The following is a 17,312-nucleotide window of genomic DNA, read 5'->3' on the forward strand; positions in this document are numbered from 1 at the left end:
CTCCATGACCCTTGGGTAGTGAAATTCACTGTTGGGCATTGTGGAACAGCTGCTGGAGGACTGTTAAGGTCGACACAGGTAACAGTGTCTACATTCACCAGGTTGACCTCAATACATCGACCATGGCTCAATGCTGCTTGGGGGGAGGTGTTACTATGTTGGTGTAATGGAGAGCTTACATCAGTGGGAGACTAATTTAAGCATAGACACATGCACAACTAGGATGACACAAGGTGGCTTAAATCGACCTAACTTTGTACTCTAGACCAGGCCTTAGTCACACAATTTCCTTCTTAACATGCACATGAGCATTGATTTTAGGTCTTTCACATAGATGTGCTGAGCACAATCACAAGGCTTGGAACTAGAATCTAGGGAACCAGGGTCTAGTGGGCCAAGCAAAGAGGTGATAACTGGTCCTGTTGGAAACTGGGAAAGGAGGAGACTGACTTTAGGAAACTCAGTTTGCTTCTCTGTGCCTCAGTTTCCACACCAGCAAAATGGAGGTAATGATACTGACCTCCATTATATAGTGCTTTGAGGTCTACGGATGGAAAACATTAGATATTATTTTTATTAGTGTTTTGGAGCAGTTAAATCTCTTAGGATTATCATGACAGGGGCTCTTCTTAAATGAATCTGATTTTGCATAAGTGGATTTACATTTTTTTATTGTGCATTAGAGTTCGTTCATGCAAGTTATTTTAATTTAATTGGACCATACCCAGAAGTTTTTATTCCATTTTTACTTTTTCCTGTCTCAGAGAAATCATCATTGAAGTCAATGGGAGTTAAATTACTCTTTCCTTTTTTCTCCTTAAAATGTGATTGGGATTGGGAAAAGAAACCACATACCTGCCATAAATCAGAACTCTACATGGGAATCATTAAGCCCATGGTAAGGCAAAACCGGTGTTGTTGAATCAATTGTGTCAGAATTTGAAGGTGGGGTGGACTTTTTCTCCCCTAATATTTTCTCTTGAGATGCAAATCCTATTTTATAACAGGATTCTAAATTTCCCATAGGATTTTATCATCTTTACAGTTAATAGTTTTTTTATATAACTAAATCTCCTAAGTCTCACAATACATCCTTTCCTTCTGCAGTACCTGGGTTTTGTTACAATCAGCTCAGCTTCTGGCCAAACTGGCTCATGTTTTCTCTCAACCGCACACTTGGCCAGAGTTAACCTAGACTTCCCCCCTTTTTTTCTTGACAGACTATTCATATTTTCTACAGTTAGTTTGAAAAATACAACCTGTCTGACTAATATATGATGAAGCACACTCATAGGAGAGAGAGAACGAGCTGAATCCTGGAAGACTGGCAAATTCATGCCCCATCAGTGCTGCCTTTTTAAAAGTTGTTACTGTCTAAATCATTTTAAAATGAGTTTTTGAAATGTGTATTGTTAGTTTTCCAACAGATCCGATGTATAAATAGTTAGAATGGGGATTTCAGTTTGGTCCTGAGCTGCAAGATGTTCTGGATGCTTTGGAAGTAAAGCACTTAGTCAAATAGGGGGAAAGATTTCTGCAAGTTGCCCTTCTGCTACCCCTTCTGGTCACCATTAGGAACAACGCCCATATTAGTACTTGCAGAGCAGTTCTCACCTTCAAAACACAAGTTCAGCAGAAGCTCAGAGTTACAAACTGACTGGTCAACCACACACCTCATTTGGAACCTGAAGTACTCAATCAGGCAGCAGCAGAGACCGAAAAAGAAAAGAAAAAAAAAAGCAAACAGTACAGAAGCTGGGAATGGGTGACAGGGGATGGATCATTTGATGATTACCTGTTCTGTTCATTCCCTCTGGGGCACCTAGTGTTGGTCACTGTCAGAACACAAAATACTGGGCTAGATGGACTTTAGTCTGACCCACTATGGCCATTCTTATGGTCTTACGTCCTTACGATGTTCAATGTAAGCTACTAAAATAATAAAGGGAAAGTTTAAAAAAAGATTTAACAAGGTCAGGAAACTGTTTCTATGCTTTTTAATTTAAATTAAGATGGGTAAACCGGCATTTTTCTTCTGCATAGTAAAGTTTCAAAACTGTGTTAAGTCAATGGTCAGTTGTAAACTTCTGAAAGAACAACCATAACACTTTGTTCAGAGTTGCAAACATTTCAGAGTTATGAACAACCTCCATTCCCAAAGTGTTCATAGCTCTGAGGTTCTCCTGTATTAAGTAATTAAGCCTCACAGCTAGTACATAAGTGGGTATTCTTAGCCCCATTTCTGAAACAAAGAAGTTGTGACTTGCTGAAGGTGAAAGAGGGAATCTGTTTCAAAAGCAGGATAGGAACTCAGGAATTCCTGATTGCCTGTCCAGTGCTCACATCACACTAAAACATGCCCCTCTGACCCCATCTCTCTCTCATTATTCTCCAAAGAGAGTCATATCCAGCTTTCCACTGCTTAAGGGTAGGTCAGTGCAATATGACACCTTTAAAGAGGAGGGAGGGAAAAAGAGGGAACAAAGTAGAGAATCCTTAAAGACATCTCACCTCCCCACTGGAGCAAAGCACATACATCACTAAGGGGTTAATTGTTGTTGTTGCTTAGTAATTAAATCATCTTAGTGCTCTGGAGAAGTGCTGGATTGACTCATCTGAAAAAAATGAAGTCCCCTTACCTTTCCACAAGCTAGGTATTAACACTCACAAATATGCATATCACATGCCATAAAACACTGCAAGTTAGTTTTGGGTTAGTTTTATCACCTGTGGATGAAAATCATCATGACTTGACAGATTTACATATTCTTATGTGATATATGACAATTTGGGATAATCCACTGTGAACAATCGAGATTATGTCATGTGATTTTTCTGCACAAATATGAACACATAGCAGATATTTGTGGTCTCAGTTAGGATGACTTTCTGCCTAACTGGCTGTATTCTGGTATACAGATATTGATAGCACAATACTAAGGAATCCATTCTGTGTTTGGCAGCTGGAACAAGGCACTCTGAAGCAGTGACAGACGTTTAAAGCTAATTTTATATCTGTCACTAGGTACTGGTCTCAGTTCCAACACCTCTTCCTGTCCAGCATTGTCTCCTATCAACCCTCAAGGGTTTGTGGAGAAGAGGCTTATCTTGAGCCATTCTTCTTCCCTTCCTGCTTGTTTTTCCTTACAACCCCATATTAAACAAAACCAATACATTCAGACAGTAAACATCTTAATAACCAGATCAACATTCAGTAACCATAACTTATTACAGAGCAACTGTAATTACCATCCCACTATAAACTTAGCATGTGGCATAATACAGCTTCCTGATTCTTGACTGATGTCATTACATTATACTTGTCAGCTCTCTCTCTTTTTTCTCCACATTTGAGTGGAGGGGGAATATTAATAGCATGAATTCAAATACTGGTGATGCATTTGGAATGTTGTTGATGAACGAACCATGCTTGAAATTCAAGTCATAGACTTTAAGGTCAGAAGGGACTACTACTATCATATAGTTTGACCTTCTGCACATTGCAGGCCACAGAACCTTACCCACCCTCTCCTGTAAAAGACCTCTAACCTCTGGCTGAGTTACTGAAGTCCTCAAATCACGATTTAAAGACTTCAAGTTACAGAGAATTCACCATTTACACTAGTTTAAACCTGCAAGTGACCCCTGCCCCATGCAGCAGAGGAAGGAGGAAAAAACCTCAAGGTCCTTGCCAATCTGACCCAGGGGAAAATTCCTTCCTGACCCCAAATATGGAGATCGGTTAGACCCTGAGCATGTGGGCTAGACCTACCAGCCAGACACCTAGGCAAGAATGATCTGTAGTAACTAACAGCCCTCTCCAGCTAGTGTCCCATAATGGACCGTGGGACATACTTGCTCCTAGCAGTCAGCTACATGCCATTGTAGACAATCCTGTCATACCAATAAACTTATCAAGCTCAGTCTTGAAGCCAGTTAGGTTTTTTCCCCCACTGCTCCACTTGGAAGGCTGTTCCAGAACTTCACTCCTGTGATGATTAGAAACCTTAACCTAATTTCAAGCCTAAATTTGGTGATGGCCAGTTTATATCCATTTGTTCTGGATTCCACATTGATGTTTAACTTAAATAACTCCTCTCCCTCCCTGGTATTTATCCCTCTGATGTATTTATAAAGAGCAATCATATCTCCCCTCAGCCTTCTTTTGTTTAGGGTAAACAAGCCAAGCTCTGTGAGTCTCCTCTCATAAGGTAGGTTTTCCATTCTTCAGATCATCCTAGTAGCCCTTCTCTGCACCTGTTCCAGTTTGAATTAATCTTTCTTACACATGGGAGACCAGAACTGCACACAGTATTCCAGATCCTGAGGTCTCACCAGTGACTCGTACAATGGCACTAACACTTCCCTGTCTCTACTGGAAATACCTAGCCTGATGCATCCTAGGACTGCATTAGCCTTTTTCATGGGCACATCACATTGGCGGCTCATAAACCTCCTGTGATCAACTAGTACACCCAGATCTTTCTCCTCCTCTGTCACTTCCAGCTGATACGTCCCCAGCTTATAGCAAAAATTCTTGTTGTTAGTTCCTAAATGCATGACCTTACACTTTGCCCTGAGACATTCTATACCTCAAAGCAACATGCTGAAATCCCCATATTCACCACTGTCATACAATTATGACATGTTTTGGACAAAGTATGCCTTGTGAGGTAGCATGTTAAAAAGCCTTAATTGGTTGCCCATTAATATTATGTTGGATTGTATATGCTGTTGTTATATGTGAAGTTCTGAAGTATTGCTGTATGTGTTACTGAAGTATGTTATGAGGTTGGGAACACACACAACCAGCCTTTCAGGTACAACAGTGGAGTAGCCAGACATGCTGGTATCCCATTAAAGGGAATCCACTCTCCCAGAAGCCATCCCAGAAGACTTCTCAGAGAGAGCATGTAGACAATGGATGCTGCTTGACCAATGGGGGAAGACCCCCATGTCACAAGCAAAAGATCTTTCCAGCAAGCTGGAAGAAACTATAACAGAGGGGAAGTGACATCATGACTTGGCCTCACTCCCACCACAACTCAACCCCTGGAAACATGCCTATAGGACAAAGACTTTGTACTGCAGGAGGGTGGTCCCAGGCTGAATGGCAGTTCCAGCCTGTGTATTGAAGATCTGTGACCTGTTTGTACCATCTATCAGGGTGAGACACTACTTGATTCAAATTCTGTTTAGTTTATAGAATTTAGACTGCAAGTTTATTTTTGTTTTCTTAAGTAAACAACTTTGATCTCTATTCTTGCTACTTATAATTACTTAAAATCTATCTTTCTGTAGTTAATACTGTTCGCAAGGTAATTCCAAACTCGGGTAAATTAAAAGTATTATTACGGCTCTTTTGTAAAGGGCACTTATGGAAAGTGTTCTCATTCAATGAGCATTCCTTTGTTTCTCTTTTTTTAAGTCTGATGGTCATTATTGGCAATACAAGTGAGAAAAGAATCGAAGTGTGCTTCTCTCATTGGGGCAAGGTAACTCTCATTGACAATAATAATACAAGTGAGTTACTCGTGCGTCAAGGGGAGACTAGATCCTCAGAATGGAAAAGTTAAAGACTTGTTATGCTCAAAATTCTGGATTTAGCGGTCAGTCTGCATGGTCATTTAAGTGGTATGTAATGTGTTCTCTCTCTCTGTCTGTATACCACATTAGTTTCTATTCTGATCTTAGTGAAGCAGATTATTAATTATTCAGCAGTTTGTTTTCCTTTAATTGTACTTAGACTTGACTGAAAGAGCAGCTAATACTGGACTAGGTCCAAGAAAAAGGTGAGTTTTGTATAAAAAGGCATCAAAATGAAAGCTTTCAGCTTTGAAATCATCTATATTTTCTCTCTCCTCTGTTTTTAGAAGATTATTTCCAGCCCTTTCGATGTCAAGAAATTCAATGCCTTTTACAAAACTGCTGCTGTGTGTAAAACATTCCTTTTTAAAAATTAAATCCAGTATATTTAATTCCCCATCTACTATACTCTTAATAAGTGAAACTTCCTAATATTAGAGAAATGATGGTCTTATGGTTAAGGCACTAGACTGGGATGAAGGGGACCCAGATTCAATTCCTAGCCCCATCATAGACCTTGTGCAAACCTAAATAACTTGTTTCTGTGTCTCAGCTTCTCCCCTGTAAAATGGGAAAAGTATCACCTCAAAGGGGTATTGCAGGGATAAATTCATCAGTGAGTCTGAAGTATTCATACAGTGACAGAGGTCATATAAGAATAGTCTGAAAACATCTGTAATATTTAACAAACCATTGGTTGTGTCCCATTACAGCTACAAACACAAAAAAGGAAAATATATTAAAAAGATTTAAAACAGTAACTTCCAGGCTAACGGCAGTATTGTGTGCTCTGCTTTGGAGTAGAGAGGAGATAAAAAGGAACAGAAGACTTGCTCATATAGCTGAAAATATTCCAAAGAGAAGGGAGCTGAACATAAGTAGCATCATTTTATGGCACAGATGTGTAAATAAATTAATATTGACTGAATCAGTGATGACATATGCAAAGCATTCTGTGTACTCGTGTCCTAGCTCCAATTTATGTTTGCATTCATTCATATATACATATCCTAATACCCTTTCCTTTCTCTTCTCTCTAGCCCCTATAGAAATAGGGTATTGACTTGCCTCTGTGGACTCCCTGAGATCACTCTGTGCTTCAGCTTAGTGCTCTGGAAAAGTTTTGGACTGACCACTCTGGAAAATGAAGTTCTCTAATCTGGTCACAAACTGGCATTTGCATGGCAAAGCCTAAAACCCCTGTTATCTTCAAGTAGTCAACTGCTTCTGGCCACCACACCTCCTACCTACTCCAGAGGCTAAATCTGTGCTCCAGATCTCTCTGAAACTCTGTGACTGATAGAACGGGTGTGGAGTCTTCCTGAATCTGTTTAGCCACCCACTGTGGTCTTTTCCACACAAGGGCCTGATCTGGCCCCATGCGTCCACTGTAATCCTTTCCCAAGATAACATTTGAAAATGTATTGGATCCTCACTTTGGATGAAGCTGCAAAACTTGAAAACAATTTACATTTAAACACATGGTACTTCATTGTATGCTCCTGTGGTATAAGGGTACATTTACCCTTATTTACCCAGATGTAAATAGTAGGTGTGCTGGCAATATTATTTGCTGTGTACCTATATACACATGCATATATTAAAATATATACACACACAGCAGAGGGGACATATACTGTGCATACATCTACATGCATATAGTGCATATAGAATTAGAGACAGTATGTGTGTTATTACAGTATATATCCAGGTATTGCAGGTGTATTGTAATGTTTATAATACAGTAAGCTGGGATTCTTTCACACATGCACACACACAGCTGGGGAACTGTGTTGCTGATTTGTTAGCTATAGGGAAGTTGACCAAAATTTCATTTATGTTCATAGAAACAGGCTTTGTTGTATTATATTAATATTTGTATGACGAATAAGCACTAAAATTAAATACAGTCTGGTGAATTGTAACTTTTGTTCTAAAGATTATATTGTATAAATATGCCTACATTAAACCATTCAGTTTAAATGTTTTTGGAAACACTAGGTTTAAATTATTTTCAAGGGCTATAAAGAGAAAACATAAACAGCCTGAATTGTTTAAAATGTGTGTTCCCTTTAATTAAATTAGAAACATCTGTCTTGGGATTTTGAAAGTGGTCGGATATGATCTATTCACATTATGCCTACATCAGTTTGCATCCAACTTTCAGTATTTTGAAAGAAAATTCTTCCTTTCTGTAAAGAATTAAATCAGCATGGAGCATAAGGTACCGCCTCCGACTGAATGGGCAGAATCCCTTGTTGAAAACAGCACTGAAAACGACCAACAACCAATTTCCACGGTTCGGGGGGCGGGGGGGTTACATCAAACACGGCGTTTGGTCTTCTGAACATTTGCAAGTGGGTATTTCTTTTCAAAAAGCGTTACGTGCAATCCACACACCTTTCATTCAACGTATGGAAAGCGGCAGTGGCCTACGCACCAACCCCCAACTTCACGCGATTGTTATTTCTGTAGGGACCATCTCCCCCGGACGCACACAAACTCCAAGAGCGCAATTTCTCTGGGGAACTACACACACTCAGATCAGACTGACAGACACAAGGGAAGGGAGCGCCGAACCAACTCGCAGTAAGGGGTGACTTTCCCAATACAATACAACGCGAAATATCTGTGCGTTACATGCGTAAAACGATTTACTTACTAGTAGTATCGAAGGGGATCTGTTTGCACTCAGCGGCCGGCCAAGGACAGTAATACACCGCTCCCCCTTCCTGTATGTCCGGCTGTGTAGTATTGGCTTTGGGAGCACCGACCAGGACACTTACTCTGCAAAAACATTTGTGACCGTCACTAGATAAAGGCGGACTGATGGCAGATCATTTGTGCCCACCCGCTGCCACCCACACCAGAGCCCGGGGACGGGAGGAAATCGGCAGGACCCTTTCCCTGTGGCCACATGCTCCACGGAGCTTTCATTCCCAGCAGATAGATAACCCCTGCTGGAGCTGCATCCGCCGGCCGGTGCCAGAGAGACGCCCGCAAAGGGCTGCCCCCGCTCGGGCTTTGGGCAGATCCCTCCCCGCACCCGCGGCTGGGTTCCTGGCGAGCCTGCCCCGGGGTGCTGGGAGCGGCGCCCAGGCTGGCTTTAGCCAGGACGAGTTGGGCTGATGGAGACCTTCTCTGGCCACCCCGGCGCGGGTCTCCGGTGGCCCCGGCGCTGGGGCCAAGGGCCGAGGAGGGGGCCGCCGAGCTCCCGGGCAGGGCTCCGGGCTGGGAGGGAAGCGCCCCGCGGGTACTTACGCGCCGGTGTAGTGGTGGAAATCCACGGCGTAGCCGAAGTAGCTGCGCTCGGGCCCGCTGTACACGGTCAGCTTCTCCTCGTCCACGTTGAACGCCGCCAGCCCCGGCGGCCGGAGCATCCCTGACAGCAGCAGCAGCAGCGGGGCGAGGGGCTCCCAGCGGCGCCCCGGGGGCAGCATCCTGCTCCTCAGCCGCGGAGCCTCCCGCTCCCGGGGCAGCGCGGCGGGGGCAGCCTGGCGGGGCGCGGGGCGCAGCGGCGAGGCGGCTGGTGCGCAGGGACCCGCGGCGGCTCGGCTCGGACCCGCAGCCCCGCTCCGCGCCGCCTCTCGCCCGGCGCCCACAAGCATCTCCGCGCGGCGGCGAGTGAGGCAGCCGCTCGGCCGGCTGACTCCGGGGCGCCCCCTGGTGGCCGGCCGCTGGGGCACAGGCAGAGCGCTCCGCAGGGCAGCGGGCGCGCTGGGGGGGGTCGGCGGCCGGGGACCGCGACAAAGCCCTGAACTCCCTGGCTCTGGACGTTCTCTCTTCCCCACGCCGCGCGTGTGAGATGCACCAGGGAATCCACTCACTGCGGGGGGGGGGGTGCCTGATGCCCCCTGGCAGCGGATCCGAAGGGATCTAGATAGTCACCCCCACTGGAAAAGCAAGCAGATTTTTGCCCTATCGTCTGAAAGGTGGAATCTGAGCCTTCCCCGCAGAGCCAACAAGTCAAGGGGAGGTTCAGCTGCTTTGCTAAATTAGAGGAGGGCAATCAAAGCATGAAAGTACAAGCCAGTACAGGACGCGCAACAGCACCCCCCGAGGGCAAAGTTTTTCCCGACGTTTGTAGTGTGGTAGCCACTGGTGGCACCCTGGAGCAGGGGCAAACACAGGTGTGCAGCGCCCTCCTCAGCAGAGCAACTCGGAAGGACAAGTCACTTCTCACTCTTTTGTGGACTGAAAATGTCCCGATTTGGGGCTGAAACGGACAGGTGGGATTTTAGGGAAAGCTGGAACCCCTGGTTCCAAGCTATTTGTGAGCCATGTGTGTATGATCTAACCCACACACTTACGATTTTGGCTGGAACTATAAAAACAGCTGCTGTCTGCCAATTTAGCCCACAACTAATCCTCAATGAGAAACAAGGCTGAGCTAAATTTAAAAAATAAAATTGTGGCAGTACTTTCATTTTTCTTTAAGAGGATTTATATGGTAACAAGCAACGATGCACTGCTGCCCCAGCCTTACAGAAAACTGTTTCCAAATAATAACAGCTGCAAAGGTGTGTGATTCACCCGTCCCCTCTCCCGATCAAGAAAAAAACAGGGCCAGATTCTGAGGCTATCATCCAGAGTAATCTCACGGAAGCCAATGGCATTACTGGGATTTGCCCGAGGGAACCTGAAATCAGAATTTGACCCTGAGAGGCACCTATGACCATTACAGAACAGTGGTTGCTGTTCCATAATTAAGGTCTTGATCCTGCAACTGCGTCTGTGTGAAGGGGCCGCCGTGCCTGTATGGAGCCTCATTTATTTTAATGGGGCTCTTACAGGCTACAGGAGTCCCCCCTGTCTAGGTCCACTTGCACAGTCCAGCTCTAAGGAGTTTCCATCATAAACCCAATTTTGTCCTCTGTCCCAAGCAAGATTTAAGAACGCATCAACACTGAGACAGGATCTGCAGACAAAGTCACCCTGCTCTACCCACGTGTATAGCAGGGATGAAGTTTCAGTAGCTTCTAGCTGAGTAACTTCCTTCTCCCCTCCCCCCCCCCCAAACTATTTCATCCACTGAAGATTCTTATATTTTGAAAGAGCCTTTTCTGATATAACAGGACACGGAAAAGCTACTCCTAGGAACTGGACACTCAACAGCTCATTATAATGACCACTAAGATGGCTATTGTTTAAAAGAAGAGGCCTTTTCTTGTTTTCAACAGACGTTTTAACCACAGGAAAGATATAAAGACCAACCACAGTTCAGAACACCTCAGGAGGCCTATTTCTTTGTAAATTTCACTATTACTGCTAGGTAGACTATATAAACTCTAACTATGCCTAAGGGAGTAACTTAAATTCACATAAAGAGAAAAATCACTGTATGTAGTTCCTATAACTATTATACAAGAGGAGGTGTCAAATCTCTCCCCTGACAAAAGAATGCAGACCGGCCCATAAGCTACATGACAACCCCATTCCATGCAGAAAACAGAATGTCCCTCTCAGAATTACTTCCCTCCCCTCCAATTTTAATCCATAACACCCTCTTGTGGGATTCTCCACTCCCATAACTGTGTTTTAGATGTTTTGTTTACGACTATATTCAAATAGGCAGCATCTGCTTGAAATTCTACCCTTCCCTGCCTGGATCAATGGCACTCCAAAACCTGCCAGAAGAGGGCAGCATATTTCATTTTTAAATCCCCCAACCTCTCTCCTCCCCCCGCGCCAAGTCAAAGGCAGAAACGAAGTAGAAAACCTTCTAAAAATACTTCTTCATCCTCTAAAAAGCCGTTCTTCTCTCTGAAAAAGAGATGAGTCCTTCCAGCATTTACAATGCAAGTGTGTATCAAGGAAATACTGGAGAAGAAACCTAGAAGAATTGTAAACATTCCAAAGTTACATTTAAGATCACACTTGCTACATTTTGAGTGTACCTATTATAGCAGCAGATTAAGTCCTTTGTGGCTAGAGTTACTCTGATATTCCCAGTCACTATAACGGAATAGTGTGTTTATTTTTAAAGTTTGGTATAATTGCCCTAAGCTGTCATCACTGACTCCCACACCTCAGTTTGTGGAACATATAATGAGTTTCTATTGTTCTAATTTGGATGAAACCAAACAATAGCCATTACTTAGTTATTTTAGAATGAACAAGTATTTCTGGTGGTAAGGACCAATAGCAAAATGTACTTCAATGACATAAGAGCCTAAGTCCTATATTCAAAAGTAATTTAGGCTTAGGCTTCTAAGTGCATTAGAGGCTTTAGAAAATTTTACACCAAACTCCTAAATGAATAGGAATTCAACTTTTTGGAAATGTTGAGTTGTGCTACGTAATTGTAATACATTGGTCCCGTCTGACATTAGACTCCGTAAGTACCGGACTCTTTCATAAGGCTTTTCATCAGTAGATCTTAAAGTGATTTACAACAGAGCTCAGTATCGTTATCATTTTACAGGTGGAGAAACTGAGGCACAGAGTGACATCACTTGCCCAAGATCATCCAGCAAGGCAGCAGCAGAGCCCAGATTGAAACCCAGGTTTTACAAGTCCCAGTCCAGTGCTCTATTCACTAGCAACCCTGCCTTATATGGGCCAATTTACAGTAGGTCTAGTAATTATAAAGTTGCTCAAACTGGTGGCAGAGGGGAGGGGTGGGAAGGACAAGGATCAGAAAGACAGGAAGCTGTGTCATGCTCTCCTTGCTCTCAATGTATTAGTATGTTGAAATTCTCTCCTTCCTTTTCTATTTTTCTTTCAGATAATCCAGCAGCAGATTGAAATGGGTGTCATAACCTACCCTACCCCCTTCAAATTCAAGCACTAATTGTCACATTTAAAAAGTAGATAAATAGTTAAAGCTACTTATTGTTTAAAAATTAGACCCACACAACATTTAACCATTCTCCCTTTGATAAATCCAGTGGCAGCAGGGCCAGAGCCTCCACATCTGGAGAGAAACTCTGCAGGAGACACAGCACAACCAAAAGAGAACACTCTCCGGGGCTCTAGAGTTACTTTACAAGGTTCTTGCATACGCAGAAGAACAAACAAACAAAACCAAAATGCTCAGCACAACGTTTGGCCATATTCTTATCATACATCTTAAGCCCTTAAACTCCAAAAAGCAAGACCCATCTATAAAAACAAATAAAACAGTTTTTCTGCCTGCAGTACTTCCCCCTCCAACCCATTTCCCTGCATCCAGCCCAGCCTCCCCTCTTCAGAACTAAGCTCAGCTGCACTTGATTACCTCAGCTCAGAGGCACTCCCTGCTGGGAATCTACAGAGCTCTGCTGGGATTTAACTCCAAAAGCTCCACAGTAATGTCTGCTCATTGGGTCCTTTCCCCAGGAGTATTGGGTCAGGATACATCAAGGATATAGGGTCCTATCCGTGGAGCACCATGACACCTGTATGCCCAATCCCACAAGTTCTTTCACAAATTTAAATGAAGTAGTGGGTCACCTAGTAAATATCCATGATGGGCTTGCATCTTAACATAGAATAGACATTCAAATCTGGAATTTGTGTCAGCCTCTAGGAGAGAAAGGGGTTTGTTGTGAAATTTGGATCCAGAGCCAGATTCAGATTCTGAACCGCCCCCAAATTGGAGGTGTACAGAGATGGGTTTTGTTCAGGCCCATCTCTAATAATGATGTGTACCAATGTTGCTTTTCATGTTTGATTTTTGATTCAAGAGTGCTGTAGCTGAGGCCAGAAGGACTATAAGGAATAGACCATTATTGGACACTGCAGATTTAGACCAGGTTGCTTAATCGATAACCAGAAACCAGAAAAAGAAAACACACAATATATTCTCCCCAAACCCATGTGACCATTACAATAATAAAATAATTATTTGTACTGCAGTATTGCCAAAAGGCCCTAGCCCCACCGTGCTAGGCACTGCACAGATAGCAAAACAGTTCCTTCCCCAAAGATCTTACAAGCTAAGCCATAAAAAGTAAAACATTGTCAAGATATTGTAGTCAGAGACTATACCTTAGTGATATTTTGCAGTGGAGTTGCAACATTTTGTAGCATGCATTGAATCTTTTGTGAAGTGAAAAACACGTTACATATTGCCTTTTCAGCTAGGCATGCCAAGAGGAAATAGAGCCATGCGATAGGATATTCACTTCACTGGAAGACATGCCGTCTGTTACAAGACACTACCACCATGTCCTGTTCACACTGTGTAAAAGAAATGTCCATCTTGTTGTGTTGTCTCAGTTGGTGTTCTGAAACATTTAAGTAAAATGAGTATTAATAATATACCTATGATGAAAAAATTATATTAAGAATTACTTGTAAGCCATGCATTAGATTCTAGATCCCAAACCCTTCAAGGAGTGTCAGAAATTCACAGGATGTGCCTGAATGATAAGTGTTTCAATTAGAGCTTTGGGTTACTGATAAAAACCCCGTAGGCAGAAAATTCACTACTAGCTATATATATATATATATATATATATATATATATATATGACAGAGTGCAAGAGTGTCAGCTAATATTTCTAGATAATTTATAATTTCATCATCAACATAACTCCCCATAACAGCATTGGTCATTGGGGGACCACCAAGGATGAGCAATCAACTGTGTGTCAGTGCTTGAGTCTCTGCAAAGTCCATTTGTGTCCATTCTTTTGTTGTCAACCCATCTCTTCTTCTCTTCCCCATACTGTCCCTTGGAGAATGATCTTGGATAGGCCAGCTGATCTTGTTACATGGCTGTACCACTTCAGCTAGCGCTTCTTCACGGTCATCAGGAGATCTTCATATGACCCAACACGTTGGGTGATGATGTTGCAGACCTCTTCACTAGTGACATGGTCGAAGTAGAAGATGCCCAGGATTTTATGGAAGTATCTCATCTCTACTACCTGTATTTTCCTTTCAAGTTCTGCAGTAAGGGTCCATGTCTTGCATGCATACAGAAAAATGGATATGACCAGTGAATGCAGCAGTTTCAGTTTGGATTCCAGAGAGATTTTCTTATTCCTCCAAACTGGCTTTAGCTTTGCCACTGCTGCTGCTGTTTGCGCAGTTCTTGCCCGAATTTCTGCCTTTGATCCTTCATCAGTGATGACTTCCCCCAAATACTTGAACTGTTTCACTGTCTCCAGCTCTTGTGCACTGACAGTGATATCTGAACTGATGCCATCATGTTTGTTTGTCATCAGCTTGGTTTTCTCTGCACGGATTTCCATGCCGTATTTTGTGGAGGTTTCATCCAACCATTTCACAAGGTTGGCAAGTTCGTCTTTGCTGCCTGCCAGGCCATCAATGTCATCAGTGAACCGAAGATTTGGGATTGTTTTCCCCGCAATGCTGGCTGTGCATATGTGATCTTCTAGGGCATCAGTCATGTGCTCCAAGGAGTGTGGGCGAAAGAAGGCAGCCTTGCCGGACTCCAACAGTGGTGCAAAACCACTCTCCTATTGTGCCATTGACGAGAACGGCAATGCTGGCCTTGGCATACAGTTATTTAATGGTAAGAAAAAGCTTACGACCAACATTGTACTTCTTTATGGTTGTCCAGAGCACTTCATGCCATGCTCTGTTAAACGCCTTCTTGGAGTCAACAAAGAAGTGGTAGATGTCCTGCTGGTGTTGTACTTCTCACATAGAACAGGAAGGTTGAAAATCTGTTCTGTGGTACTTCTTCCAGCATGAAACTCAGACTGTTCTTCAGCAATGATATTCTCCGCTTGCGGCTTTATATCTTATTTACACTAAATTGGCTTATGATCTGCTTGTTTTGGATCAGTGATACTCAGACTGAGGCTACAGAGCCACATGTGGCTCCTGTGACAGGGTCGGGCCAGATGGCTACAGGAGAGTAATTTTTTTTTTGAAGCAAAAGATATTTTTATTTGCATAACACACTTACAAAGTAAAAACAGCAACATATGCAATGTGTAACACAGCAAACAATCACAATTGTTTTCTCATTAGCTTCAAGGGAGGGAAGTGTTCAAGCTTGTCTGGCCAAGAGCGGGGGGCTTCCTCGACTCTCGTGGTCTTCCACCCTTCTGAATTACCTGGTGGCCCAGAGCGAGGGGGCTTCATCGACTCTCGTGGTCTTCCACCCCTTCGAGTTACCTGGCACCACGCCCGAGTGTCACCAACAATTCCCTCCTCTGAAAGCACCCAACAAGGGGGCAGGCTGTGTGGTGGACAATCCGGGGAGGGGGGCATGTGCACCCACATGTGAAAGGACTCCTCTAAGGTGGTGGTGTCCACAGCAGCAATGGCTGGGGCTGGGGTCCCTTACTCTCTCCCCCAATCAAAGGGTCAGACAAAGGGACCCGGATGGGGACACCGAGCAGAGAACCTCGGACCAAATATACGTGCACCAGGGTTTCCCTCACACCACAAAAGGGACAAGTATCTGGGACGGGGGTGAACTGCGCCAAGTTCGTGCCTGTGCTCACAGCTCCATGAAGTAGCCGCCAACTGATGTCCCCGACGGGCCTCGCAACCAAGGTGGAATATAGGCTGGCCCACTGGGGCTGCTCACCCTCCAAAGGTGGCAGAAGGTCTCGCCACTTTGTGTCAGGGCAGGACACTAGGGTGAGGACGTGAAGGGTGTGGAGCTCGAGTGTGTATAGATGTTTCCTTGGCGTGGTTTGGAAGCGTACCGGGTGCAGTTCATGCAGCTGGCTCGCAGTGAAGGGGTCGATTGGGTCTGCGGGGCAGGGGTCCAATTAAAAGGTCCGGCGGGCCTGGGGTAGATGGTGGGCGGGGCGTGCCCTCAAGCAGGACCTGGTCGAGGTAAGCTTGAGCAGCGGGTGGCAAAGCGGCCTTCCCCTCCTGAAGTACGCGCCGGGGGGTGCTAGGTCTGGAGAGCCCCATGCGCTGGGCGAGCGTCAGGGGATCCAGCCAGTCTCCCCGGTCGTAGTCCAGGAGGTCTCCGACTCTCGTGACTTCTGCCAGTATCAAGCTCTGGAGCACCGAGCGGAACTCCGCCACCTGCACACGGAGCTGGGGGTTGTGTAGCAGGGGCTCCGCGAGGAGATCTGCCCCCTCGGTGGCCGCCGCGGACCTGGTCATTAAAAACGGTTTCCAAGTCTGGAGAAGGTCCTGGTAGAAGACCGGCAGCCCCGAGAGGTCTTGCGGAAGACCTCCTGGACGGAGATAAAAGAGCTGCCAGTCATATCAGAGCCCTCAGATGCGGCACAGGATGGTGTGCACCAGTGTGCTCCATGCCGAACTGCCTGCACCATAGAGGAGCCTCTGTAGGGTCTGGAGGTGGAAGACATGGACCTGAGTGTACAGACACTTCAGGCCCTGTCCTCCTTCCTTCAGGGGTAGATGAAGAACCCCTACAGGGGCCCAGTGCGTTCCCGACCAAAAGAACCCCAGAATCGATGTCCGGAGGTTGGTCAGGAAACCCGGGGCTGGGACCAGGGTGTTGAGCTGGTACCAGAGCAAGTACAGGACTAGTTGATTAAGCACCAGCGCTCTCCCTCGGAGGGAGAGACATCGGAGTAGTCCCGTCCATTTCCGGAGCCGCTCTATCACCCCGCCCTCTAAGTTTTCCCAGTTCTCTGGCGGAGAGGGATGCGTGGCAGAAAGGCAAACGCCGAGGTAGAGCAGCGGACCTGCACTCCACCGGACGGTCTGAAGCACGGGTGGGAGGGAGCTCGCCTGCCGCCAGTCTCCTACTGCCAAGCCAGAGCTCTTGATCCAGTTGACCCAAGCAGAGGAGGCTGCCGAATAGATGGCCTGGAAAGCCTCCACCCGCGCCA

The 17,312-nt window shown here is 44.9% G+C and overlaps 1 protein-coding gene across 1 annotated transcript in view; it reads right to left on the reverse strand.

Moving 5' to 3' along the window:
• The window catches only part of ITGA8 (integrin subunit alpha 8), a 173,703-nt gene extending 164,271 nt beyond the window's left edge, over window positions 1-9,432 (reverse strand). The window contains exons 1-2 of the mRNA XM_084620269.1: window positions 8,848-9,432; window positions 8,249-8,373 (exon numbers count right to left, since the gene is read on the reverse strand). Of these exons, the coding sequence (XP_084476395.1) occupies window positions 8,249-8,373; window positions 8,848-9,194 (472 nt within the window). The 5' untranslated portion in view covers window positions 9,195-9,432. The remainder of the gene's footprint in view (window positions 1-8,248; window positions 8,374-8,847) is intronic.
• Window positions 9,433-17,312: the final 7,880 nt, after the last annotated feature.

The sequence above is a fragment of the Lepidochelys olivacea genome, assembly GCF_965140295.1.
Source record: "Lepidochelys olivacea isolate rLepOli2 genome assembly, chromosome: 2".
Lineage (NCBI taxonomy): Eukaryota > Metazoa > Chordata > Testudines > Cheloniidae > Lepidochelys > Lepidochelys olivacea.